The sequence below is a fragment of the Harpia harpyja genome, chromosome 8, assembly GCF_026419915.1.
Source record: "Harpia harpyja isolate bHarHar1 chromosome 8, bHarHar1 primary haplotype, whole genome shotgun sequence".
In the NCBI taxonomy this organism is placed as follows: domain Eukaryota; kingdom Metazoa; phylum Chordata; class Aves; order Accipitriformes; family Accipitridae; genus Harpia; species Harpia harpyja.
The window spans coordinates 49,047,813-49,075,677 of record NC_068947.1 but is presented as its reverse complement, the minus strand read 5'-3'; the positions used below and the strand labels follow the sequence as shown (position 1 = coordinate 49,075,677).

The 27,865-nt window shown below is 43.7% G+C and overlaps 1 protein-coding gene across 1 annotated transcript; it reads right to left on the bottom strand.

The window, feature by feature from the left end:
- Nucleotides 1–37: 37 nt before the first annotated feature.
- CHD1L (chromodomain helicase DNA binding protein 1 like) lies at nucleotides 38–27,820 on the bottom strand. The gene is made up of 23 exons (XM_052794536.1): nucleotides 27,677–27,820; nucleotides 25,641–25,753; nucleotides 24,752–24,858; nucleotides 23,383–23,497; nucleotides 21,155–21,186; nucleotides 18,923–19,004; nucleotides 17,663–17,825; nucleotides 17,169–17,324; nucleotides 15,857–15,949; nucleotides 15,296–15,392; nucleotides 13,789–13,862; nucleotides 12,574–12,684; nucleotides 10,849–10,963; nucleotides 10,267–10,420; nucleotides 8,999–9,164; nucleotides 7,513–7,658; nucleotides 6,977–7,140; nucleotides 6,038–6,246; nucleotides 4,868–4,966; nucleotides 4,042–4,112; nucleotides 3,668–3,782; nucleotides 3,316–3,424; nucleotides 38–2,610 (listed from the first exon to the last, which is right to left on the bottom strand). Exons 1-23 carry the CDS (start codon nucleotides 27,771–27,773, stop codon nucleotides 2,532–2,534), a joined length of 2,667 nt encoding a protein of 888 aa, XP_052650496.1. The 5' UTR covers nucleotides 27,774–27,820; the 3' UTR covers nucleotides 38–2,531.
- Nucleotides 27,821–27,865: the final 45 nt, after the last annotated feature.

Genomic DNA, 27,865 nt, shown 5'->3' with positions numbered 1-27,865 from the left:
GCTATTTAGAAAGGGAAAATGCGTAGTACTGCACAGCTGAAGAAACAGCATGACACATTTATTTTGCATAGCAACGTGCATAAAAGCTACTGAGCCCTTTATGGAATTAATTATCCAAAATACATGATTTCTGCCCAAATAAAGAGAAATGGTGGTGGGTAGCAAACACGAGAAAAACTTCACTTGGCTGAGATTCTGCAAAACACAGTTCAGGATTCAATTGAAATCTCACTTCCATTTCGAAACAGATGGAAGTAGGACTTTTCTTTGCGTTCAGCAGATTTAAAGAATATTGTTTAAAAAAGGAAAAAAAAAACCAAACCCAAAACACTGCAGAAGCATTTCCTAACTAAACTTAAAGGAAAAAAATTATGGTAGATTTCATCTGCACAGGCCAAGAGGGCTACAGAGGGAAAAAGAGAACATCTTTTGTCTGACTTGCCCCTAAGTTAGAGGGCTAGAATCTGTATGACCTTTCCTCCGTGTGTGCCAGGAACCTTGCAGCCCCCTGTGGACCTTATCTTAGAGGGTAATGGATATTAACAGGCAGGTAGTCATGCCCTCCTCTCCTTTATAAGTCCAGTCAGAGTTCTAGCAGGGTGGGGGGCACAGGACAGAGGCAGAGCCCCATCTGCTTGTAGAAACAAAGCAAAGCATAAGGCCTCAAATAGGAATACCTGGACATAGTGGTGGTAGATGCACTACTTCAACCTATCCTGGGGCGACTCAGCCGCAAGACAAATCCTGTCCATGTGTAACTGCACGGTGGCCAAGAACCTGTAGGTGGGCTGGGATTTGGCCATAGGTGCGTGTGAAGCTGAGGAAAAGACTGCACACACTGGAACACTTGGGAATGAAACCTTTTAAAGGGCAATAAACATACAGGAAAAGAATAGGTGGAGGAACAGAGCCTTGAATCTGCAGACTGAAATTACGTGTTCAGTCAAGCTGGCAAAGAAAAAAGCATAACTGGTGTTTGAATTCTGGCAGAGATGGAGTGTTTTTCCAGGCTGGAGATCACTGCCCTGCTCTCTGAAAGCAGACCGAAGAGCAACATGTGCTGCTCCAGCTGATTAACAGTGCCACCAGCCGGCCTGCTGGAAGAGTGCCAGTTCACATGACTGGGGGAAACCAAGGTAACGTACATCTACCCGCCACCTTTCACCCCAGAAAGTCTTCACAGTCAGATTCTGATCCTGCAAGCCCTTTGACTAATCCATAGGGGCTGCCCCTGTGAGCAGCTGCAAGCAAGGTCTTACCCACAGCGGTGCTATGCAGCACTAGCTTACCTAAGATTCAGCAGGGTCAAAGGAGATAATGAATCACTTGGGGTTTCCTGGTAGAGCTAAGAGTGAATGGCAGAATATCCAACTCAGGAAGCCTTCTTCTAGTGCAGAGCACACCAGTCAACCTGACCAGCCATGTCAGAATCCGGCCTGAAACTACTAAGTAACCAGACGGTGCTACAGAGGCCCTGTAAATGCAGCCAATGAGATGTGTGTTGGCAATTAGATAAAGACGAACCTTCCACTGCTTGTGGGGTGATTTCCTATTGGAAGCTGAACTTTAAATTGAATTAAGCTTGGCACCTCACAGTCTCTATAGTCAAAACACTTATTAGGAGAGCTGCTATTCCCTGGTTGTACTAAAAATACCCTAAAAATATGCTAAAGCGAACAGTGCCAACAATGCAAAAACCAGGAAAGTTCTCTTCCAATAGAGCAAAGCCAACATCAGAAACTCTGCATTAAGATTTCCTTAAAGTGAATCAAAGGGTCATGGAACCTTTCACACAGCTTTTTAGATAGCAATAAGGTACTGGTTTTGCCCAACAGCTGCAACAAAGAACTGTGTAATGAAAAAGCAGTTGTGGGAGAAGGAAAGGTGTAATTTATAAAGTCTCAAATTTTGGCAGCCTTGCATGCCTTTGCCAAGAATACTGGTCAGGATTTTGCTAGATTGTAGGCACGTGATTATGTGGCTAAATTTTATATTTGAACAAATGCAAGTCAAATGGACTTCTGGGAAACTGGAACAGTATAAACAGTTTATACTATGTGGTTGTCATGCGGTTGACAGCTTCCTTTCCACTGAGACGTCTATATGGGCACATACACAGAGTCCCAGGTAACCTCTAAAAAGCTGCCTGAAAAGAGTTATAGTGAGACAAGGGATGAAATTTTAAGGGGGGGGGGAGGAAATATGGCCAAACAATACTGTAATTCCAAGCCCTAGCAATAACTTAATGTAAGGGATAACAACTAACCATCAGTGGAAGTTTAATTATCCACCTCCAAAACAGATCTGGGATTGAGCCAACATCCTTATCCAAAGACTCTTTGAACTCTGACGCAGTCTCATTCCCCTCCAGAGCCACTGACAATATGTAAACGTTCTGGCCAATAAAGGCAGAGAGATACAGGGGCGAATAACAGCTGTGTAAGCCATGCTTCTGAAGTGGATGCATACAGACTGTCTGCGTGATGTTGAGAAGATTTTGGCGCATGTTTCTCAATAAAAATACTGCATCTTCATGGCTTTGAGACTGTCATGGAAGATGAATATGGTTGTGAAGCAGAGGAAAAGCCTTTATTCCTAGGGAAGTAGTATCTAATAAAAAGTGTCAAGGAAATACTGTCAGTGTCAAGGAATGCCAGACAACAACATGTCCACTAAGAGATTCACCAAGGAAGGAGGCAGAATGCTCTGAATACTGTTGTCTCTGTTTCAGGTTTTCAGTTTCACAGAATTGCTGACAGTGGCAGTATAGCAAATCCCTGTCTTCCTAGAGAAGTGACAGAACAGAGCCTCCTTGTAAACCTCTCTTTCCTTTCCTGGAAGGTGAGAGCAGCGAGCTGTTTTGTTACGAGAGCCTGCCCTAACACACACCAACTCCACCATGTTCAGCCAAGGAAGCAGGTTATCACTTGCTTGGAACATTGTAATGCTTTTTTCACATTCTCACTTTTGCTGCTTTCTGAGTCACTTCCATTATTCTGCAATTCCAGTCATCTCCCCCACAGACATGGCACATACAGGTAAGTTGATGGCTGTCAACAGAAGACTAGCACCTATTTCTAACAAATTCTGACAGGCATACTGAATCACACTAATCTGTCATTATCACCTAAAATGGTAAGTCCTCACTGTGGAATGAGTACCTGGATGACAGCAAAGTCAGAGAAACCAAGTTTTTAGCTGGACTGTGGCGCCTGTGCCTTGCTTTGCTTCCTCGCTTCGCATTCACCAAGATATTTAGGGGATCATTTCAATATTAAGATTGTGAACAAAGACAGACATACTCCAAAAGGATACATGAGAGTGGGGATACCCCGTGTTGCCAAATATTTTCGGATGAGCCGCTCGGTACCATACCAGTTGAAACCTTTTGTTGCATACCCAATACGTGGAAGATGCACTGTTGCTGAGGAGGAGGGAACAGAGAGTGCACACTCTTTAGGACAAGATACACATATAGAAAGCAATCTAGATAAGGACTTCAAGCTACCCAACAAGAACAGAAGAAATATTTTGGAACACAACATATCTGCCATGGAGATCTCACTTCACTTCAGAAAAAACAGTACAGGAGGGGTGGAAATTGGTCATCATCTTTAGGTGCAATCACACATGTAAGGACTCACTGTTCTACTGCACAGACACTTACCATTCCTTTTCTTGGCTGCTAAATAAATCTTCTTCAGGCCCTTTTCCAAAGCAGACAGCTTAATGCCAGACAAGTTGTTGGACCGATCCCGGTGCTGAGCTACAATCAAGGCCAGCTAAGGAGAAAACACACAAAAAAAATGAAATGGAGTCTATATACAGTGCTAAGAGATGGAGTGATAGCTGCTGGAAAACTGCATTACTATTAGCTTTAATAAATGAGAAAAAGATCTCCTTTTCTCTAATGTTTAACTGCAACTTAGCCATGTTCAGTATTCAGTGTCATTATTATTGGGAAAAAGACATAACATTCATTTCACACAGCTTCAAAAACATGCGGACAGAGCAACACAAAAAGGACCTTCTCATTCTCACCAAGTCTTGTCCTTTTTTCCTGGACTTTTTATCATCAATGGGGAATAACAGGGTTCCTCCTAACTCCAGGTCTGTCCAGAAAACAAGAACAGAACAAAACCAAAAAAAATCAGTCCTGAAGAGTCAACGGGCAGTCAATGCAGCAGTGATTTCACTGTCATGTTCTGTATTATTCCCCTTGGCTTTCTTTATCTCCTCATGATGGTTTCAGCAGTCAGACCCTTTGCCCAGGGAAGGAAGACAGATGTTACCCTCCCCAAGACACACAGACACACACACATCCCAGTTAAAGACCACAAATGGAAAGAGAGACACTGGAACAAGAAGAAAGCATCTCCCAGGAAATTAGAAAAACCAACAGGTCCACCTTACAGCAACATGTGCATTCCTCACCAGCTGCAGGTAGCTCAAAACAGCTAATACATGCTCAGGAGAAGGTTAGTGCTTGGAGGGAACCAAAGGCTCAGCTGAGTACCGCCCGAGGTGGCTTTCATCCTTAAAAGCACTTCGACAGAAGATGCAGTGCTCTGTCTTATATAGTGAAAAACATCCTGTGAATAATGAACACGTTCGGGTTTTTTTTTCTTTTTTTATGGACTTGCAGCATGGATTGGAATGACCAACCCCTATGCAGAGTTCTCACACTCCAAACAAGTCACGTCAAAGCACCCACTGTATCACTACTTTCAGAGCTAGGGATACACATATCTAGAGAAAGACAAAAAACCATGAGTATCAAGGTATCCAGGCACCTCACTCCTGCAACATCAGTGGGATTTAAGCTCTTTCAAGTACCTTGGCCTAGGGTCAAGTTTTAATCTCTTACCTTTCATCTTTCCTGCCATCTCGTATATTTTCCTTGGCTGATCAGAACGAGCCTCCAGAGCTGTAAATAAACCACCCCTTCCCCAGCGGCCGGAGTCATCTAGAATGAAATGACAAGTTAGACTCTTTTTAGAAAGTGAGGTTGAAGACCACCCCTGCAGGAAAGGGACCTACTCCACATAAATGCAATGAATGATTATCAAAAACAGATATGGGAACCACACACAAACTGAAGTCAACCAGTACTCAAGGGACCATCCTAGAGGATAAACCTCAGCCCTTGAGAAAAACAAACTTGTCACAGTTCCCTGAAAAACTCTGCAGGAAGAATTCCTTCTTACTGTCCATCAAGGATGCTTGAACAAGCACTAACCATGTCACTGACCATATAAACCTGTTGGTATCCTCACATATATGCATATAGGTGTATAGAGCATGCACCTAGTATGTCCCCAGTGCCTTGGGCTTCCCACAACTAGATGTTTGTTATTTGTGGGCTTTCACTTTGAGTTGGTATTTCCACTTTAAACACGAGGTTTCGTGCCGAGTTTAACATAAGCCAAAGCAGATTATAACATTCTGCTGTATCCCTGGTCAGAGAGCAGCTCCAACACCCATTCAGGAGGAACTCGGTAATGTGAATTTCTCTCCCTCAGCTTTAGTGTCTTAACAGAGGTCCTTAAATTAGAGACTAGCCTAGAGCCTCTGTACTGTCAGTGTTGAGATATGAGCACTGAGATATAGAAACTCTGTCCTGAGCCTCTGGAAGTGGCTGTCTCTCTCTGCTGACTGTATAAGGGAGAGGATTTTCAATATCTCAATTCAATCCCTACAGCTTCCATGGGATGAAGAAAAGGCCCTGCTCTCAGGAGGAACTGTCCCCACTTGGCCACAGACATAAAATTTCAAGCCATACAGGCACCTTTCAAGAGGCTCACCCATAAATCCAGAGAGGGCATGAAGAGACCGATGTACACCCTACTAGCACTTCTGTGGCTTATACATGGTGGAGTAGAGGCTGTATTGCCTCTGTGCCACCCAAGATTAAGTCAGACTCAAATCCCAGTTATTTCAGTTATTATTGGATGGGAATTAGAAACTATTGAGCTAGTAGGGACAATTCAGCCCCCTTGTCCACCTCACCCAACATTACTGTTGTTGTAAGTCCCACCTAGGCAGTGGACAATGATGGCATCCTCCTCTTCTGCTTTGGGGTGGGTGACATCTCCCATGACGTACTTGATACAGTTCAGGTCTGCATCTTTGTAATCTAAATCCATGTTCAGCCCAGCCTCATCCTCCTCAAATTCTTCCTCAGAGTCACTTTCCTCTGAAGGCAGGCAAGTAGATGTGTAATGATTTGCCTCCCACCAGGCCATCCTGAAACAAAACAAGAGAAGATGATGTTCAACAAAAATCAAAAGTGGGGGGCACACACCTTGTTTTAAATCATTGCACTGAAACACAGGAGACCCAGACTTGCATTTCCTCTGCTCCCCTCCCCTATTTTAGACCGGAAGAAAGTTTACCATAGTTGTTATCTGTGCCACTAAGAGCCACATGCCAGAGAGCCACATGCCAGTGTCATAATCCAATTGCAGGCATGGAAAAAGTGAGCATAGTGGTGAAAAGGAAGAACATCTGGGAAACAAGGAGGGGAAAGTTAAGACACATGCCAGACAGTCACAGATGTCAGACCAATACATAGCAGCCAACTGTGACATTTTAGAAAGCTTCTACCAAAAGCTCATTGTACATTCAGATATGGGGTTCTTACTCAGGCCACTCTCTAGGAATTAAATTTGATGTGAAGTCAGGCAGTGTATTCAGGGGAAAAGGACCCTTCCTAGGGGCTCAAGCCATTTTTCCACCTGCACATCCCTACATTATACAGTTTGAGCACACAGAGAGAAACATCCTGATGTATGAAGTCAACTCTCTCATGAGGGTGGCCTGCAGCCATTTTGTCATCTTCTCCTTCCCTCATCCCCAGCCCCACCTGCCAGAGTGGGTACAGAGCACAACTTGTTTTCCTCAATCAGACATGCATTTCTAAAGTATAGTGTAACAGACATCAGCTTACAAGTAGTAGATGCAGTACAAACCATACTTTTTCTTGTGTTCTGCCTCTGCTTTTGCCGCCTTCTTTTCCTCCATGAGCCTTGCTCTCTTTGCTGCTGCTTCTTGGCGCTTCTTCCTCCTAGCCTCCAGCTCCTCTGGGCTCAACAAGTGCTTCCTCCTGGTTGACTGTTCCCGGAGGCCTGTGAGAAGGGCCTGGAGAAAGAAAGAAGTATCATGGAAACAAATTGCTCATCTTAAAGCCATGTCTGGTGCCCACCTTAACCTACACTCCTTTCCCATTTGTGTACTTGTCCACAGGTCTTAATCATCAGATCCCAATTGTCATATAATATGTGGTTTTGTGACCTAAATTTATATGAGTGCCCTGCACACTGTATCTCTGATCTGTTATCGGAATTGCTGAATTGTCAAGCCCTCACATTCAAGAGCCAACTTTACTACATTGACATCCAAATCTTTTAACGTGCCTTCTGCAAGCCATAGGTAAAGAGAGAAAACCATCAGCCTTGTTCTCCACAAGCAAATGAAAGAGCATCATGTGCCTTGTCATGTCTTTTGTCTTACGTTTGCTTTGTTCCGGAGAGCTCTCCCTTCCTTACTGGTCTCTTCAGTCAAGGCTTTCTGAAGATCCAAAAGCTGATCAAATGCTTTTCTATCTTCTCTGCTGGGTTCTTTTGAATAATCTTTGCCTTCGTACACGTACATGTGATCTTTAAAAAATGATTAGAAAGTGTAAAAAGGAACTGAAAGCCACTAACACCTAAAATGTACAGTGAGATCAAAAGAAATTTGGCTTCTCTGTAACACTGTTCTACCCTCAGCAGAAGAAGATGTTCTCTCTCATCATTTTTTTGTATGACCAGTGTCAGCACCATGTAGAAACAAGAGAATCAAGATTTACTTCCTTAGGCAAAAGCTTTTAATTTAAGTCATACTGGCAAAGAACTTCTCTTCTTATTTTGGTCAATTAACTATTTTAAGTTGTGGCTCCATCACCGTTCTTTTTGGTCATTCCATCTCTGTCAGCAGTGAATCCATTTAGCTTTGCTATCTAGTTATAGGCAACTTTTGTAAAAGGACAGTAAACTTTTGCTTTTGAGCTCCCAAACAAAATAAAAGCACAGAACTCTGGCAGCCCAGAGTTACTGCTCATCAGGTGAGCTATTTTCCCAATAACTATTACACAGTGTGGTACCACTGCTCCTCTTTAAGTTACCAACAGAAAATACCACTCTCTAGTTCTCAGCAAATAATTACTGGTTGCTGGCAACTGCTGCAGAACAGGCAATACCTAACCTGCAGGGCTGTATTTCTACTTCAGTCACAGATCTATATTTAAGTATTACCGTGTACTCAAAACAGAAATTCAGTCTTTCTCACTGAATTTGACACTAGAAGAGGGAAAGTATCCTTAGAATTTATTCTCATATAGTATGGGGCTATGAAAAACTAACCGCAATTGTGTGACATGTGGACTGGAAGGTAGAGTACTGAAGACAGAGTAGGTTTGTTCTAGTTGCTTAGACTCCATGACTCCGCATTTCTTATCTCACATTTTGGAATTTAAGGTCATTTTAACTTATGATTTTCATGGCCAATAATCTTTTGTTTGGAGATAAATACAACACACCTGCTACATAGTCTTTCCTTAAGTCACCCTTACATGTCTAAAACTGTAGAGCTATCTTAATGGTTGTCTGTGGGAAAAACAGCATCTGCAATTTGAATATTTCCCCCTTTCTCATGAATTTCACCTGAGGTCTCAACATATTTGAAGTACATGAAGGAATTCAGCCCCCCAGCCACTAAACTGGGAAAGTATTGTTACTATTATCTTACAAATAGGCAAATAAGGACACAAAAAGAAGAAAAAGACCAATAAAGGCTTGGAAATAAAGTTTGTGGATAAGCCGCAAACAAAATCCAAGTCACTCAATTACAAGTCCACTTTTCTTCTTGCTGCCTGAGAAATACCACCCCTGCCTGGGAAGCCTTCTCTAAGTGCACCCAAGTGTCATGAATTTCATAGGTATTTAGATTATTAACTTACTCTCTGTATCCTCCTCTTCACTCTCTTCTTTGCATGGCAGCACAACATCCATGACCCACTTCCCTCCTTCTGTCTCTCCAAGGATGTTTTCTAGCTCCACATCCTGTATAGTACTCCCCTCAGAGGAGAGCAATTTATCCAAGCCAAATTTCAAGATTTCACTCAGCTTTAACAAAGAGAAGGGGAAGTTCCGTATTAATATCTCCTAATACCATGCCAATCCCAGTGTCTCAAGCTTCTCAGGCTTAAATGCAAAGGATATATGAGTGGAGAAATCTAAGCCTTAATGTTACCTGTCAAAATACTTATGCTTTAACACGCTTAGTTCTCCCAACACCTGATGGGACAGGCCCCTACAACATGTCTCCCTCAAACATAACTCATCCAGACTTGAACAGTCATTTTTTTTTTCAGGGCTAAATGACAAAACAGCATTGTACTGACTGCATTCAAGCAGCTTTCTTCGTAGCCAGAAAGACCAGGCTTGGTTTTGCCCCCAACTCCTTTAAAACAAAAGCTTAAATACCACAAAAATCCATGGGGAGAAAAATATCAGCATGGAATTTCCTATGGGCTCAGTTCCACTTCTCCCATGGAAACTATAATTGCCGAGATACATGCTGACAGGGCGGGGAGGGGAGGCGGCAGGGGAAAGGATACACTAATTCCAAACCTCTCCCAGGTTTAGCTGCATACAGGGGATATATTCCCCAAAATGTCACTTTGCTTGAGGTTTTCAACCCAAGTTCTCAGCACAAACCTCAGCTTTCAGGTCAGAATTATAAATCATGCCCTGACTCCTGAGACACTCAATTTGCCAAGAGGTCAACAGAAGGCTGACCGAGTTTCAGACTAGCAACCAAAAGCTGACTAAGTACTTATCATCAGCTCACTTTGTGAGAGAAAAAGCACAAAGACAGGTAAGTTCTAGAAACAATGAGTCAGTTTCCACTGTAGACCTGTTATAATTAAAAATAAACAAGTAAAACAAGGAGAGGTTCTGCCTTCCCCTCTTCTCCAAGAAAACAAACCCTTTTTCACCAATGGATGAGTCTCAAAATCATAAAACCTGTCTTCAAACTTCAGATCTTGTCTAGACCTGGGGTGTCATTTGGTTCCTGAGACATGCAAAAGCAGATGTGTCAATGCACAACTCCCCCAAAACATAAGTGTTTGGCTAGGTTTATATCAGACATGAATATAGAAATGTCCCAGATTGTTTCTGAAGACATTACTGGAGTCAAATTGAGGATATAGCTCTACTTTACCTGTAACTCTGCTGCTCCCTGAGGCTTGGGTGCTCCCAGAGCAAACTGCCCCCCTTCTACAATGGCATTTGTCAGCCGAAGCTTAGAAGCAGCTCTTCGGTAGATTATTTCTTCAATTGTATCTCGCCCAATCAAGCGGATAATTTTGACAGGCCTTGAAAAGTTTAAGAAAATTCTTATTATTTTCCTTTTTTGAGGTGCACTAAAGCTGCTTCCTTGCATGGAGCACTATGCCCTCACGGAAAAAAAGGCAAGAACAAAATCAACAAAAATAGTCAGCAGAAATGCAATGCTGATAACAATTGCTTCCTGACACAGAAGAAATGCTCACTACAGAAGTGCAAGCAAACCTCCAGATTCCCTCTCCTCCTCCAAATCTACAAAGCTCCCACCCTAGACACATGACAAGGACAAGACTGCATGAGGCTGCAACAGAAAAACGAAGACATAAAATTCTCTCTGCCCTCCTTCTTTGATCTTCCATCTATTGTCCTTTAACCCTCCATTGCCTACGGATAGGGAAAGCAATACTGAGAGACCAAGAGAGTCAGCAATCAAACCAGAAGTAGCAACATTTCTCACTTGTGCTGCCCAATTCGGTGAGCTCGTGCTATTGCTTGCAAGTCGTTTTGTGGATTAAAATCGCTATCAGTAAAAATAACTGTATCTGCTGCTGTCAGGTTCATGCCAACTCCACCTACAAAGAAGGTCACAAAATATGTCACCAGCAGAAAATAAAGGAGAAGCTGGAAAATTTATGTTATGCAAGGTTCTGTCAGATCTGATCAACTGTATCCAATTCAATCCATCTCTCAAGCCCAAATCTAAGTCTCATAAGGATCTAAAAAGATGGGTAAGCCTTCCATTTCCAGCTTCTAGCTTTCTGCAACAGCCCAAACCCAAGCTGTACTGTACAATGTAATAAAAAAAAATAGGGTGCAAGTGAACAAATGCAAAGGGGACTGGTTGTCAAGACTGATAAACACAGACATATTCTTCTGCTGGCAGGCAGATCAACCCAGCAAGGACTGGCTTCACTGAGGCTATAAGGGACTGCCCAAGTCATGACTTGGCTGCAGCACAGAAGCAACACGTAAATACACTGCTGAAACAGTGGAAAACACTAGGCCCAACTATACAATAACCAGAGCCTAGGTATTTACATGATTTAAAAGTTTTTGAGGTTAGATTTTGGGCTCTCATGGAATGAAAAAACCCCAAAACCCTACAGTTAATTATGGGTTTTTTTGATACCCACTATTGTGACTACATACTGCAGTTAAAGAGGAGGGAACCTGCTGCCTTACACTTCTTCCAGCTAATGCCAAGCACCTCTTCACAGCAATCAGAACATCCCTGCAAGTGGAGACAGTCATGCACCTCAAAAATCTCTGTCCTTAACACTGATGGAAATACTGTTAGCACACCCGTTCCCAGCTGAATACAAGATGCTTTGGCCAGACATAGCAATGTGCAGTAAAAAACAAATGTAAGTATGGCTGACATGGGCAGGGAGAGTTCAGGCAATGCGGCAAGAGACACACTTATTCCTACTATCTAGCATTAGTTGCTTCTCTTCAGCCTCTCTACATACTCCCCTCAATGCACTGCAGTATCACTGGAGCTAGGGTCATCCAGGAAAGTCTGACCAGAAGCCCAAAGGAAAACTTAGTTCAAGTTTGATGCTTGAGTTCAAGCAGTGTGGATCCCTCCTCTGGAGACAAGCCTGCCTCTGTGCTTGTTTGAATAGAGAGACGGGGAAGTTTGAAACTGTGTAGAAGACACAGATCTGCCTGAGGAACTAAGAGGGGAAGAAGCACAGATGGCAGTCCCATGGTGTTCTCTGCAGTCTCAGACAGTAAAAGGCTCTCATTTGAGTGTGTCTGCCAGCTAGAGAGCATGTCCATGTTCAGCAAACTTGAGAAGCAATTCCACCAGCTTACTTAAAGGAAGTCTGTTCCTGCCTAAAGTCTGGTCCTTGCAGAAATAAGATGCTAGTGAGATTCCTTAAGCTCAACCTGATACAGTGACAGGCATTATGGGACTTGCAATAAAAAAAAATAAAAAAAAAAGTAACTCAGGTAGCTGCAATATGAAAAGCATCTTAACATCAGCTGCCAAAAGGAAAGCACAGAAACCAGATATCCTAGCTGAGAGACCCAAGTTCAGGATGTGTCTTGTTTCCCTCAAAAATCCCCCACATGAACAGGCTCTGCAGGATTCAGAACTCCCTGAAAACTTGCCAAAGCGAGCAAAAGAAGAGTGCAGAAGCAAGATGGGTTGTTTGTCTCACCTTTCCTTACTTACCTGCTCTGGTGCTCAGCAGGAAGATGAAGATGGGCTGTTGACCAAAGTTCTTAATGGCAAGGTGTCTCTCTTCACCCCTAACAGAACCGTCCAGCCGCTCGTAGCTGTAGCCTTCTCAAACAAGCAACATGTATGTTTCTGAAATTCTGCCTATGCTCTTACCTTCTTACCTCATTCTCTATTGTCTCACTGTTGTCCTGAATCTTTTTATGCCAAATCCTCCCGCCCTGATTCTCATTTTATTGCCTTCAACTCCTTCATTCTTTCCCAGTTAAACCTCGTATAAACTGAAATAGTGACCCTGACTTCCAGATTGACTGTTGGCAAAGGGTAATTTAGCTAGGTCTGAAGCAGAGACTCTTAGCATTTAATTTACTGCTTGGAAACACAACAGGAAAATTCAGAGCCAAAGCAAAAGAACATTAGCACACAGTTCCATTTCAGACTATGCTGTGCTGGCTGTTGGCCCCACAAAACAGGCCAACAACCTTTGGATCCTCCTTATGCAAACTCCCACAGCCTTCAATATGCGCTTTCCTGTGAGCAAGCAGTATGGGATACGGCCCTACATTTGGCTTTATCCTGCGTTATTAGTTGTCCAAAACCATAAACACCAAACAAAAGCCTTTTTCATGGGAAATCCTACGTAGGCATGGAGCCATGTGGATGGAAACAAAAGGAAGTGTCCCAAGAACACTTTGGTAACCTTGCCAAAAATGGTCTGATCCAACCTGTCCTCGCAGACATGTTGGGGCCCCACTGCCAATAACTTTTTTAAATCAAAAATTAATCTACTGGTATGAATGTGGCCCAATTTGTGTTTTGTGCTGGACAAACTGAATCTAGAGCAAGTCTATTGCCTTCAGTGCTATTACTTCAGCACTCCGGTACATAATTGAACACAGGTATATAATGAAACATTGCTACCTTGCCATCTGTTTAGCTCCATTTTATTGAGGAACCAAAGCTGAAACTACTTTGAAGAACATTTAAGTGCTAGCTCATTTCAGGCAGGTGGTAACACAGCAAAGAACTGAACTCAAGACCTTCCAACTCACAGCACCACTGCAAGAATATGGTTTCTAGCTACTAAGAAGCAATAAGTCCTCATCACAGTCCCTTCTCCATCCCAGGCAGATCAACCAAATCAGAGGAACAATATATGGCAGAGATCATTAGGATAAGCCCTCTGCTGCCAAAGCATACAGAGCGTACCTCTATAGTCCATGTAGTCTTGCAGGATATCAAGCAGTTGAGTCATCTGAGAAAACAGCAAGACACGGTGGCCACTGGAAGAAGAACAAGACACCAAGAGCCTCAACATACTGTCACAGCATTTCACAGAGTGGTAGAGGGGTTACAATAGCTTAACCAGTCACTGTTACATAGCAAGGCCTCATCAGCTCTGTACACTAGTGCCATGGCCCATTCCCTCACCACATTTTCAGCCCCACATCCAGATGCAAGCAGTCAGCCTCATCTGCCATCATCAGTTGCCATGCCTAGAGTCGCAGAGACATAACAAGGCTCTGGCACAGCTCCGCTGCTGGCTGGATGCAGCCTGGCGAGGATCCAAAGAAGCCTGTCTAAAAGGATCCTCAGCTTCAACCTAGTATCACGATATCTTCCTCACCACGTGACCTGCCACACCAGACTGCTCTCAAATCACACACTACAAAGCATCTTAAATGCTGGGAAAATGTAGTATCAGCATCTCTGTGACAGTAGAGCATTTCCTCCTCCAGCAAATGACCCGCAGAGATCAAACTCTGCCTACAATCACGTATAAGTGAGAAATCAACTCTCCTCCCTCCCAGCTCAAGGTCTCAGTGCTCTGTTTAAATAAGACTTCGCTGTAGAGCAGAACACAGGCGTTTTCAAGTCCAGAATTTGCACAGGGCTGCTCCTGTGGCACAGGCATTCAAGGGAGAGACACCCACTCACAAGGTGCTGTACAGCAGAAGGACAAAGACCTCCACAACCATATCAGAACTTCTGAAGGTCTGTTGAAGCTCTGTCCTTTGGAAGTAGTCAAAGGGAAATCGCAGCCCAATTAAGAGAGAAGGTTGAATTTGCATCATGCAGGAGGCACTGCTTCACAGACTGCATAAGAATGTAAACTGCAGTTTGATTTCCCTCCCATCTGAGAGCTGGAAGTGAATACCCAAGGTCCTTTGGTTCCAGGTTCTGAAGTCACCAGAGCCCAGCACCAGGAGTTCTGAATGCCATTCCCAAAGCTAAAGTTTCAGCTTCTTCTTGGTTTTTGGTTCAGTCAAATTTCTTTTTCACATTTGCTATGCATTCTGCCTCCCAGGCTAACACAGGCATGGTAGCACAAAGGAACTCAACTGATGCATTGGAAGCTACTCTCAGGAAACCCACAGTTAAACCAGATATGCTGAATACCATGTCAGATGGTTATTCTCCCAGGTTCCCAAATACGGCAAATATGAGAACATGTGAGAGAGTTAGTGAAATGTTTTGAGAAATGTTTAAAGGGAAGCTATAAAAATCCTTGAGGTTCCTCTACCATCTCTAATGCAGCTCCTTATACTGAAATTACTTCTTTCAGGTAGTCAGTAATGTGCAACAAATAGGGCAGTGCTTGCGTTGTGATGAATATCTGCTCAATCTATGGCTAAATAAGGTAGTTTGACTTCCCAGTTTACCTTGTCTCCCTATGCCAACCCCGCCCTATCTTCTTCACTCCAACATGACATACCCAGCATACAAGAATGAAAGGAGTTTATCCAACAAACACAGCTTGCCACTGGCTTCAACAATATGGTCTCCAATCTCAAACGGTTCTGGCTCAACACCTAGAACAGAAAGGAGTTTCAGAAGCAGACCCAATACCATGCAAGTAACAACTCAACAACAGTGGTCAACCTTAGTGTGTCTGCACTGCCAACTATCGCCAAGCAGATCCCCATGATGCTTGCTTGAGAAGTGGTGATCCTTCTCTGTCTCTAAAGAACACGCTCAGTAGTTCACAAAGCATTGTTATTTCATTGTTTAGGTGAGAGCAGATGCACTGACGAGAAAACAAGTGGAGAGCTGCAGTGAGAAACTCAGACTTCACACAGTCCCCTACTCTATTCCTCATTATTGATGAGCTGTCATAAGTTGGAACTGGTCAGAAACTCACAGCTGGTTCTGATTCAAGTACAACATTGTTTATTACTTGCTGCTTCTAAGTATTACACTGCCAAGCAATAATAAAAAACCATTGTGTAAAACAAGAAACTTATTTCTATTTCAAGAGAGAGGAGTGCTTTCTTACCATTGAAAAGGTATGGGTGGGCAACACACTTCCGAAGCTGAATTAAGACATTCTGAAGTGTAACCTTCCTTCCTGTTTCACTTTCAAATGCATCTGGAACAAAGAGCACAGAAAAGGATCTGAGCAGGAAAGCCCATGCTCCATCAATGGGTGTGGCTGGGAATGCCTGGGCACCAAGCTGCAGTGCTTCAGCACTGGAGTATCTCTCTCTACATATCACATCTGCATTTGAATTTCCATCTCAAGAGTAACATGTTTTCATGGACCAAACAAAGTTTCCCTCTCAGTTTTTGGACAAGCCTTTAGAAAAAGACCCTGATGAAAACTACTCTGCCTTGTCAAATTCCCTGAAACTTTCTGGACTCCCTGGAAATAGTCACTGTCATTTTTCTAAGAGTGAATTATAGATCTAGAAATCATCAAAAACAGTGAAAGAAATTTGGTGAAGTTCATTTGAATTTTCCAACAAAAAACAGTAATACAGCAGAGTCAAGATCTACTGGGCAACCAGCAAGTTAAGAAGGGTTGCACTGTTGTGAGGAGGAAAAGAAGATATGTGCACATATGCTGACTTTAGAAGAAGGTTCAGCCTGCCTGGTGACGTGCATGCAAAGTGCCGTTGGCTCCTTGATGCACCAGGCATTAGCCCTAGAAGAAAAGGTCCCCATCCCCCCAGTTTTACTTCCCCTACAACACATAAGCACTGGCAAGTCATATGATGCGATATGCCTCGATAGAAAGGGAGGATTTGAGAGAGAAACAAATACTTTCTCTCTCATACCTCAGGATGCTTTGTTACAGTTAGTTCGTACGTGAAGTGACAAGGAGTGAGCTATAATGGTAGGAGTCTGTGCCTGCATTGTCTATATGGCCCTGTGTTTTCCCAAGAAACTCATATCTACATCCAGTACATTTAAATTTCCTGTATGGCATCTGTACTACTATTGGAAAATTTGCAAAAATCCACAGATCCAAAACTTCCTGTACCACTCTCTTGTCTGAATACAAAAACATGGAATAGGAGCAGACTTACTTGATAATAAGTATTTTTAATTACAGGCTGGCCCAAAGCTGAATCCTGAAGCTGACCCTCCCCAACTCTGCAAAAGCTCAGCTCTAGATTCACGTGTCTCTTACGTTATCACAAGCTAAAATCACAAATCAAGCAGCCCAAAGCACTGAATTTGCCATGTTCATTCTATGCATATTCTGCAGACCAAAGTATCTTCTCCTTCACAACAGAGCATGGATTTACAAAAGGAATTAATTTTGGTTTTAAAATTAGCTGATAGGGTTCAAACCCCTCAGTTACCTAGATCTTTCATCAAAATGGCCTTGTAGTACTTCCTTTGCAGAGCTGACATTCCATGGTACAGAACCACTTCCACCTTCTTTGGCAGCTCTGCAGCCACCTCAGACTTGACTCTTCGAAGCAAAAATGGCTGCAGAAGATTGTGCAATTCTTTGGCTATGCAGAGGCAGGGGAAAAAAAGAGCAAATTACTGCATTAAATGTAAGGAATTTATACAGTACCTTCAAAACTATACTTTCAAAATAAATGTATAAGGAACTTTACATCTATTAGTGGAATGATTCAAGCCCAATTTTACAGAGAAACCAAAACACAGCTGCATACCTTAAATACATAAGAGCTATATTAAGGTAAGTAATCATTACTTTTAGTGGCTTTGTTTTAAAGCTAGTCAGCATTAAAAAAAAAAGCAAATAAAGGGGACACAACATGTCTGCTTCCTAGTCAAGATAACAGCTGGTTCTGATTCAAGTACAACATTGCTTATTACTGACCTGGCTCACTCTCCTTTTCGATAGCTTGGTAATACTCAACAAAGTCTTTCACTTGTTCCCTAGGAAAGATGTCAGGCTCAATAAGGCTGAGTAAGGAGTACAGTTCCTGAAGGCTGTTCTGGATTGGAGTGCCTGTGAGTAGCAGGCTGAAGCCTACTGAAAACTGAAAGAACCAGCAACAAAACAAAATTATTAGGAGAAAATATCTGGAATGAAAAGTTACTTAATATACAACTCCACCCACACAACTCCTAAGCTTAACTTAAAGATGACAGCTGGCACAGAACTGCCCGCAGAATTCTGCAAATGTCTGCCAAAACCATCCAACATGAGGCAGTGAAATGAAACTGCAAAAGCCTATGTTCCATTTCTATTTGCTGGCTAACTGACGAACACAGCAACATTATCTGGTCCAAGTTGCTTACAGTAATCCTTGTAAAGAGACTTGGGGAATATGGTTACCTTTGAAAAAATACAAGTCTTCTCTCAACTTTGGTAATAGAAAAATACGTTAGAAGGAGAGCTAAGGTAAATCATGCCTATTTCTTTGTGACTACAGCCAAAGCTACTGAGATACAGACATCATGGACAATATGTTCAGAAGATATAAGACTTTCAGGAATTTAATAAAAAAATTATTTTCCAAGGTACTGTAGCTCATTGTTGCTGATGCCAACCCACATTAATGCCCACGTTTCACTGCCATGACAAGAAGCGCAACCTTCACTCAGGCATTCATTGTACTCTGGCAGGGTGCTTTGGAAGCTGGAGCAATTCTACTAATTTCAATAAACAAGGGTGGCTCCCTTAAATGGGACAATGGAAGTCAGAAGTTCATGACTTGAGGTCCCATGAACTAGGCAAGGGTTCCTTCACCCTCCCAGAGCTGCAGATAGTCTCTTGTCACTTTATATTGTCTTAGGTCAGCAAGACTTCTACTACTTCAGTAGCACAGCTGTGGTTCAGTGCTATGTCTGACTGCTTTACATTTTTAAGTCTCTCAAATTGCTCCAACGTGTCAAGCCCAAACATGAGTCAGAACGAGAGATAAGCTCCAAATACTGTCCACCTCCATGCAAAGCCAACAAGATAGGCCTTTATCTGTCTGCCACTAAATATGGGAATCTGTTCACGAACTCTGATGGAAACTGGTTGTGGCCCAGAGCCTGATAACTACTCAGAGGAACAAACAGAGAATCTGTACGCTACACTGAAGAGGAAAAAGCCTTTAGACTCTAGAAGATAGATGAGTTATTTTACCTCAGAAAGCGTCTTGTAAAGCAGAGAACTTTGATTTTTCAGTCTGTGAGCTTCATCTACAACCAAGGCAGCCCAGTTAAAGCTGAACAAACACAAAACAGCATCTTCAGATAGGGGCTGACAATTCATTCTTATAAGTACAAAAAGACTGAAATAAATGGTGGCTCTGCTTGGCTGAACTTGAGATGGTCCCACCCCATGAACAACAAGCAAACATCACAAGCAGGGTGGCAGGAATTCACAGGTACTGGTTTTCAAGAGCCAACACAGCTTCTTAATTATAGCCTGGAGATGAGTTTTTCTGAAATCGAAAGTAAGTAAACTCACTTCAGTTTGTGCTTTCTCTCCACCCCGATTACTATGGGGAAAATGACATAAGCACAAGTTAGTCAAACATTCAAGGTCTATGATTTGGAAGAAGAGACATGAAACTAGGCCCTAGCATCTGTGCAAAAACCCAACTATCATGAGGTAGTGATGGCAGAGTGATTACAAGTCTTTTGCAAATCACCCAAGACAGGAGCTTCAACTTATTCTGGGTTCATACAGCTATATGCAGTAGGCTTAGCTCAAGCAGGCTGCAGAATCAGTGGTGATCCAGTAGATCCACTAGGCTTAATACGAACTCCAGATCTTTTCAACCTCAGTCTTTGTGCCTGCTTATCACTAGGGTTTCAACTCCCAGATCCCAGAGTGATTTCCACACAGTCAAGTCTGGCTGATCGGTAGGCAAGGGAGGGAAAGCATGACCCTCCAGCTTTTCTTATCCACACACTTCTCTTCCCAGTGGAATACAAGGGCTGGAATCAGAGTGACCTACATTCTCCCCACAGTCTTTTTGTTTGCCTTGATTCCCCTCTGCTATTTAAGAGTGGTTCTCCATTGCCAGGACAGTCAAATACCATTATACTTATTCTACAGGCTCAGCAGCTGAAATGCAGAGGGGACGCTGCAGCGTGAAGCATTGCAGAAACTCATGCACAGAGCAGAGTCTGATCTCTCATGCATTACACTAGAGCAGGGCTCTTGCTCAACTCATTTGTGCTGTCACACTGCTTGTAAGGAGTGGTGTTGGTGGGACATCTGATAACTGTGACCCACCTTTACAAAGTGCTTCAAGTGCTCCTACACAGGACAAGGTACAAATGATTAGCAACCACTTATTTCAGAAGGAAGACTAGAAGGCAAAAACAACCAAACTTGATTGACATGGCTCTGATGTTATGTGCTAGCCTTAGAAGTAGGAAACTACACTGGAGCTGACATTTCTGTCATACCAGGGCTAGTTACTTGCTCTCCCTGGGTACTACGTACCAGGGCTAAACTGCAAAATAAGCAGAATCATATGCAGCAGAGCAGGACATGATGTGGAACGGTAAGGACAGTATGGCTATAGCTACCTGTCGTTAGGCCTGGCTTCTACCATGATGCATTCATCCAGCAAAACCTGCTATTTCCAGCAGTGACCAAGGACAAGTGCTTTCCTGAAAGACAACAGCGTGCCCATAGGAGGCCTGACTAGTTCTGGGAGATCCAAAATTGCGTCACTGGGGGCCACTGGTTTTCTGCTCCTGCAAAGATCCTGAGCCATCCATGACAGCTGGCTGACCCCAGCATTTGTCAAAGCACTTACCACTATTGCAAGGCATTGGCATATTACCAAAAAATATGAAAATTCCTCCCCATTTCAAGTGTAGGCTTCTGTAAAATCCTGCATGACCATCACAGTACTTTCTACAGGCTGAATTTCACCTGTATAATCAGTCTTGCTGGAAAGCATAATGCTCCAGAAGCCCTCCACAGTTCTGACTGGTGGCAAGAGGCAATAAACTTCAGGATATGGTAATAGCACACAATCACCATAGTATAATGCAGGTCAATTTCAGCAAATTTTGCATCCAATACCTTTATAACCTGAAGCTCTTGAAGACCTCTGTTCTAAATATCAGGCTTCTGGACTGATATTTAGTATACTGCTGTAAGTCACTATGTATCATATTATTTTGAGTTAACTGGCTTGAAAACTGTCCTTGGGGGAAGTTCACATACGTATTAGCTGACCTTAAAGATTCTTCACTGAAAGTTGGTAAAGGCAAAGCTCTAATCACAAGCAAAGAACATCCTTGGCTCTTGTGAAACAAGCATGGGATCTCACACACATACAAATATACAATTAAGAAATCACTGACAGACATGCAGAATTAAATTTGAAAAAATTAAAACCAGACTCACAATTTTAGAAATGCTGCATCTTTCAGGCAAATCTGCAATGAAAGAAAAGGAACTGTGATTTATGACAAGTAAATACACCAGTTAAGAAACAGAGCATCTTTTTGTCTACTTGCAAACTATGGTAGAATGGAGCAGAGTGGAATGAAGCCACTTACTACCTGAGGAAAGTAACATGACAGTTATTGTAACCACAAGCTGTTGTGATCCTACTTTTTAACTCTTCTCTGGCAAAGCACAAGCAGTAAAACCTCAGAGAATTAATGGAAATTTACAGACACCATAAATGCTCTTCACCGCTGTAAAGTTTGGTCATATCCTTCTCTTTCAGCATGAAACACCATGCACCTTCAGCATGTTGTGGTTTAACCCCTGCTGGTAACTAAGTGCTACACAGCTGCTTGCTCACTTCCCCCTCTCAGTGGGATGAACAAAGAGATTGGAAGGGTAAAAGTGAGAAAATTTGTGGGTTGAGATAAAACCAGTTTAATAATTGGAATTAAAAAAAAAATTGTAATGAAATGGAAAATAACAAAGAGAGAATGTGCTGGTTTTGGCTGGGATAGAGTTAATTTTCTTCTTAGTAGCTAGTATGGGGCTGTGTTTTGGACTACAGTACAGAGAAATAAAACCCAAGAAAGACAAGTGATACAAATGGAAACAATTGCTCACCACCAACCTACTGATGCCCAGCCAGTCCCCGAGCAGCAGCTCCTCCCCTCCCAACTTCCCCCCTAGTTTTATTGCTGAGCATGATGTCATATGGTCTGGAATATCCCTCTGGTCAGTTGAGGTCAGCTGTCCCAGCTGTGTCCCCTCCCAACTTCTTGTGTACCCCCAGCCTCCTCGCTGGTGGGTGGTGTGAGAAGCACCTGTGTAAGCACCCGTGTAAGCACTGCTCAGCAATAAGGAAAACATCCCTGTATTATCAACACTACTTCCAGCACAAATCCAAAACATAGCCCCATACTAGCTACTGTGAAGAAATTTAACTCTATCCCAGCCAAAACCAGCACAAGCATCACAATCTTTTTGACTCTAAGCAAACACATGCTTCAGTGGATAATCTAAGCTATTACAATGACTTGCTAATATCCTAAAGTGCAAACATTGTTTGCCCAACTTCAGATTCAAAGAGGAAGAGAAATCAGGTCACTCAGGAAATCCCTAACACAGAATTTTATCCCCAAAAGCAACAGAGACAAGAAAAATACTAGCTAAGTGAGTATCTCGATACAGTTGATCACTTTCTTCGCCTTGTTTCAGTATGAGCACCTCCATTTATCACATTCAAGACAAGGGTTATCACTGCTACCCATTCCTACTTATGCAACGTGGAAAAAGATGCAGGTTCAGAGTGGTCAGCACAGGTTACACAGCTCCCAGCAGGAGACAGTGAAATACCTGAAGAGAAGGAATGCAAAAGGGCAAAGGGAAAGGGAGATGGGGGAGGAGGCGGGGGGGGGGAAACTACCAGGAGCTGTAAGCGATGCTTTACATCTAATTTCAAGTTGGTGTGTTTGTCAAGAGATTGTGAAAATAAAATCAAAGTGCCTATGTGAAGTAACACCTGAGTGGGACTGACTCATAAGAGAAAAATAAGGGCTTTTTCCCCACTCCAGATAACTAAGCATCAGATCATGCAAAGCCCAAAGCATTGACCCAAGGAAGCGACCCTTTTCTGGTTGATTCCATTTAGAGCAGGACAGGACCTTCTTAGGTGAGCTCTGATCAGATTCAGCCCAAAGTCCTATCAATTGTAACAGGAACCTCACCATTTTGCAGTCCAGAAATAAGTTGTCTGAGGAGGGCAGGCTGAAGAGGGCACAAAAAAGGCAAACTCTTTCTAAGTGTTCTTGCGTTGCCTGATTAATAGAATCTTAATAAATGTCACATGTGTGTACACTTCTATTAAATGTTAAAGGTCTGTAAGGCACCATACAAAGACAATGCAGATACCATTAGCATTAGTTAGGGATGGATGTGTCTGTTTTCTTTACTCAAGGCGCGATAGAGCTATGCAGTAAGGCTGGAATTAAAGTAGATTATCTTAGGGACACAAAAACTGCAGCAACTTATCTAAGTTGGTGAAATGGGTTACAGAGTAGAAAATCACTGAAGAAGGTCAGAGATGACTATGGAGGACAAGGCATGAGCTGAGCAGTACAGAGGAATGGAAAAGGTGAGGAAAAACTTGAGCCCTCCTTTCAAGTGACAAAGACATCATGTACCTCATACGTTGTCAGGAGTGCATGGAAGTGAGATTGCTCTTTCAGGTTCTGCTGCAGTTTGGGTCGCTCCTCCTTGTTGCCTATGTATGTCACAAAGGAAAGACCTGGAGCAAACCTGTTGTCAGGAGAAAGAGCAAAAATAGTGAGCCAAGCTAAGTCTTTCATGCGTTTATGAACCTGGACCCCATCATCAAACATCACTACTGCACAGATAATGAGAATCTCCTATCCAAACACCCTACCCTCCTGTGAGATGCGGTTGGATCTCAGCTTTTGAATCTAACCCCTTCCTGATTAATTTGCATCTCAGGTTGGCACCACAGCTGCTGGTTCTGGTTTGGACAAGTCCCAAATAAACTGTGTTCTCCTAGGTCTCAAAGTCCAAAGCAGATGATTGAAAACCAGTCTCATGGCCCATCTGCTATTCTGAACTGAACAAGCTCATGAGAAGCAGGTGAATGAATACAGTTTTCCCAGCTGGGACCAAAGAATTAGCCTAAATCATGCTAAAATAAAGGCAAACAATGTCTGCAGCAAACAGGTCCAAGTCAGGGCCTCAGAAATCTATCCTCTTAGTCAAAAAGCAGATAAAACCAGTTCCATGGAGGAAGAGTTGGGACCATAAAATTCTTCCTCATTTAATCCCACCACTGATATTTGCCTAATGTTCCTCCTGGATAGCTGTTCACTGCTGATCTATGAAGGAATGCACTTTCCCCCAACTATTCCAACTGCAAGTGTATCCAAATCAGGCCAGCTCAGTTCAGAACGTAACCTGGATGACTTCAGATGCTGAGAGACAGCATCGCCCGACAGCCACACAGACAGGCTTCTGTTCTAATTTTTAACTTTCTGCTCTCCCTCTTAAAAGGAATCTTTGGGCTCCAGCTTAAAAATGTACATATTCCGGGCATAGCAAATGTGCCATCAGCACAGTCATTGCACCCCAGCGACAACGGGTTGCATGCATAGATGTAATGTATTTTGCATGCATATGTGAGCATGCCAAGAAAGATACTATTCGACTTGGGTCTTACCTTTCATCATACAGAATCCTGGTTGTCTTCAGCAGATTTTGCCTAAGAGAGGCTGAGCATGGAGGGTTACAAATCAATAAAAAGCAAGGAGCTAGTGGGGGCATTTGGACTGAAAGTCAGCCAATGCAAGTTGGATGAATTAATGTATACCACAGCATTGTAAAGACTATGCATTAACGGTATAGTTTGCATTGATTTGTTGGTTTAGTAGCTTCCTTTTTTACTTTTTTCCTTTTGAAAGGAAGAAAACTGTTGGACTGAGCACATTTGAAGAGAATCTTTGTAACTTGCTGTGCAAGAATATGATGAGCCAGACAACTGTTGAAACTTACCTCTCCAGTTCCTCCTTCCAGTTGCTCAGAACGGACAGAGGACAAAGTATGAGAAATCTCTCTTTGTCTGTTACTTTTTTTGTCAAATAAAGAAGTAGAGAAATAGTCTAGAAGGCAAAGACAATAAATTTTTTGATAACAAGGAAAGGGTTCAACCCAATAGCCTGAACCTACATAAACTGTCTCCTTGTTGAGCTTTGTAGCTAGTTCCCACAGGTTCTCTAGCACAAAGCAGAGCTAACAGAATATCAAATGAGATCCACCATCAATGACAAAAAAGTTTAGATCCCAAAATGTGACCTCGATATCTGGAGCCCCTTTCCAAAGACCTTTCTCCCAGTCAAAAAAAAGATCTACCATACATCACTTTCTAAAACTACCAGTTTGTTATTTAAGACCCATTGAATACCACCCACTGAACCAAAACACAAAGTCATTTTCCAACAAAAGTGAAACCTACGAAAAACTTAACAAAAAAAAAAACCTCTGAAAAATTTACACCTGTAAATTTTAATCCATGTGTTGACAAACTCAAAAATCATCTTGCTGCAGGTGCATCAAAACAACATCATTCTCTCTGTACTGGCTGTGTGCTGTGCCTTCAACTCTGCGCACTATGAATTATGCATTAAGGTGTCTGCATAACATGACCACTCATCTTTTTACAAAACCCTGAAACCTTTTTAGAGTGTTACTCAGGACTTAACAGTTGTTTTAAGTGATTAAGGAATGAAAGAAACAATGAGCTCTCTCTTTTGAGCATGGACTTCAGAAAGGGGCTGCTTAACTGACCAATCATTCGGGTGTTTTTTTCTTTTTCCTTCTGCAGAAACACTGAGCTAAAAAACACAGGTAGGCAAAGATCATCTTCCAGAAGAAGAAGACACACCTGACAAGTCTTCCCAAGACCCATCTCATCACCCAGGATACAGCCATGCTGGACTTCATAGCATTGCACCAGCCAGTTTACACCTTCTATTTGATAAGGGCGAAGCTGGATGCCTAGGAATAAGAGCAATTTGTTACATTTACACAGTCATTCAATACACTCTATACACAGTTATAGCTTGAAGCCACCAGAAACAGGTCCTGCCCAGAACAGGCCTTCCCAAACATCTGCCTTACAGGAACAGCACACCAGTTTTCAGCAGAAGTTGGTTTACCCGGCTGGAGAACAGAGACACCAGTGCTATAGCAAGTCCGTTAAATTAAACCATATTCAGGAACTTGTACACACAAAAAATGCCCCAACTCATTACAAAGGCCTGTACAAGAAACCTAATCCAATAATTAAGCCGCTACTTTGCATTCCTAAAAGATGGCTTGATTTTCAGCTCCAGCCACTTTTTAAAAATATGTAAGTACTACATCTAGGGATGCACTTTAGGCTACTGAAAATGCCTGTAACACACTACTATTGTATAATAATAATTTCTCAGCAAGATGTTTTCCAGCTTTCCTATGCTTCAGCTAGCACAGACCTCAAGTGTAGGTCACTGTAGCTACTACCACCATTGCAATCCTTATTATGGGGCACAATATATCAAAACAATTACAAAACAAGCCAAGTAGGAGTTCTTAAGATCTTTCCTCGTACCCAGAATCAAATGCTGTGTATTGTTAATAGCGTTACGCCATTGCTGCCCTCTCCTCCCCGGGGAAATGCACACACTGAGCATGTGAAGTAACTCACCAGCCCTCGGGAAACAGAAACCCCAAACCAGCACAGGGATTGAAATATGGGCTCCCCACAGCTAAGGAAAACACAGGAGCAGGCTGGATAGCCCAGGCGCTCCCCTTTAGCATCCACCCTTCAGGCAGTGGAAAGCGCTTTAAAGCATTCACGCTCAATGTCGACCCACTTTGAGGGGGATGAACGTTGCCCCGTTGATCTGTTCCTGCAGCACAGGGCTGTCTAAGGCTGTGCAGAGACACGGGAGCGGTAAAAGCAGGGCTCGGGGAGCCGAGCCCCTGGCCTTAACCACCCACCTCACCGCAAAGCTGAGGTAGAGCGTGACTGAAGCAGCCGGGGAAGATTTACACAGAGCAGCGAGCAATTACCGCTCTTTGCGGCAGCTGTAGCCCGCTTTTACAGGCCCGGGAGCCACCCTTATTTACACCTTTATTTATTTCAGACCTGGGGGGTTGTTAACACGGAACCCGGCCCATTACAGCTGCACAGCACCGGGCAGCCGCAGGGCCCCTCCGCCGCCTCCCGCCATCCCCTCACACAAACCGCCTCCCGCCATCCCCTCACACAAACCGCCTCCCGCCATCCCCTCACACAAACCGCCTCCCGCCATCCCCTCACACAAACCGCCTCCCGCCATCCCCTCACACAAACCGCCTCCCGCCATCCCCTCACACAAACCGCCTCCCGCCATCCCCTCACACAAACCGCCTCCCGCCATCCCCTCACACAAACCGCCTCCCGCCATCCCCTCACACAAACCGCCTCCCGCCATCCCCTCACACAAACCGCCTCCCGCCATCCCCTCACACAAACCGCCTCCCGCCATCCCCTCACACAAACCGCCTCCCGCCATCCCCTCACACAAACCGCCTCCCGCCATCCCCTCACACAAACCGCCTCCCGCCATCCCCTCACACAAACCGCCTCCCGCCATCCCCTCACACAAACCGCCTCCCGCCATCCCCTCACACAAACCGCCTCCCGCCATCCCCTCACACAAACCGCCTCCCGCCATCCCCTCACACAAACCGCCTCCCGCCATCCCCTCACACAAACCGCCTCCCGCCATCCCCTCACACAAACCGCCTCCCGCCATCTCCTCACACAAACCGCCTCCCGCCATCCTCTCACACAAACCGCCTCCCGTCCCCGACGCGCGTTACCGCTCCCTCACTACGGCCTTCCCCCGGGTAGCCCGGAGCCTGGCCGGCTACCGGCGGCAGCCCGCTAACCTGTCAGACCCCACCGGTAAATGTCCGCCTCCTCCACTCCCGGACCCGCCGCCCGGGCGCTGGCGGCGCGGCGAAGCGCTTGGAAGAAGCGAGACATGGCGGGGCAGCCTGTCAGGCACCGGCAGACGCCGCGCCTCTTCCCCCCCCTCCCTGCTCCCCGCCTCCAGCTCCGGGAAGGGCGCAGGCGCC

What these genes read in the sequence shown, in the direction of transcription:
- CHD1L (XM_052794536.1), bottom strand. Translation starts at nt 27,773, where the DNA reads ATGTCTCGCTTCTTCCAAGCGCTTCGCCGCGCCGCCAGCGCCCGGGCG. An exon ending in CACTCCTGACAACGTATGAG is followed by an intron (nt 21,187 to 23,382) that starts GTACATGATGTC and finishes CTTTCATTGCAG; the next exon opens with ATTTGCCTGAAAGATGCAGC. An exon ending in AGACTACATGGACTATAGAG is followed by an intron (nt 12,685 to 13,788) that starts GTACGCTCTGTA and finishes TTGTTTGAGAAG; the next exon opens with GCTACAGCTACGAGCGGCTG.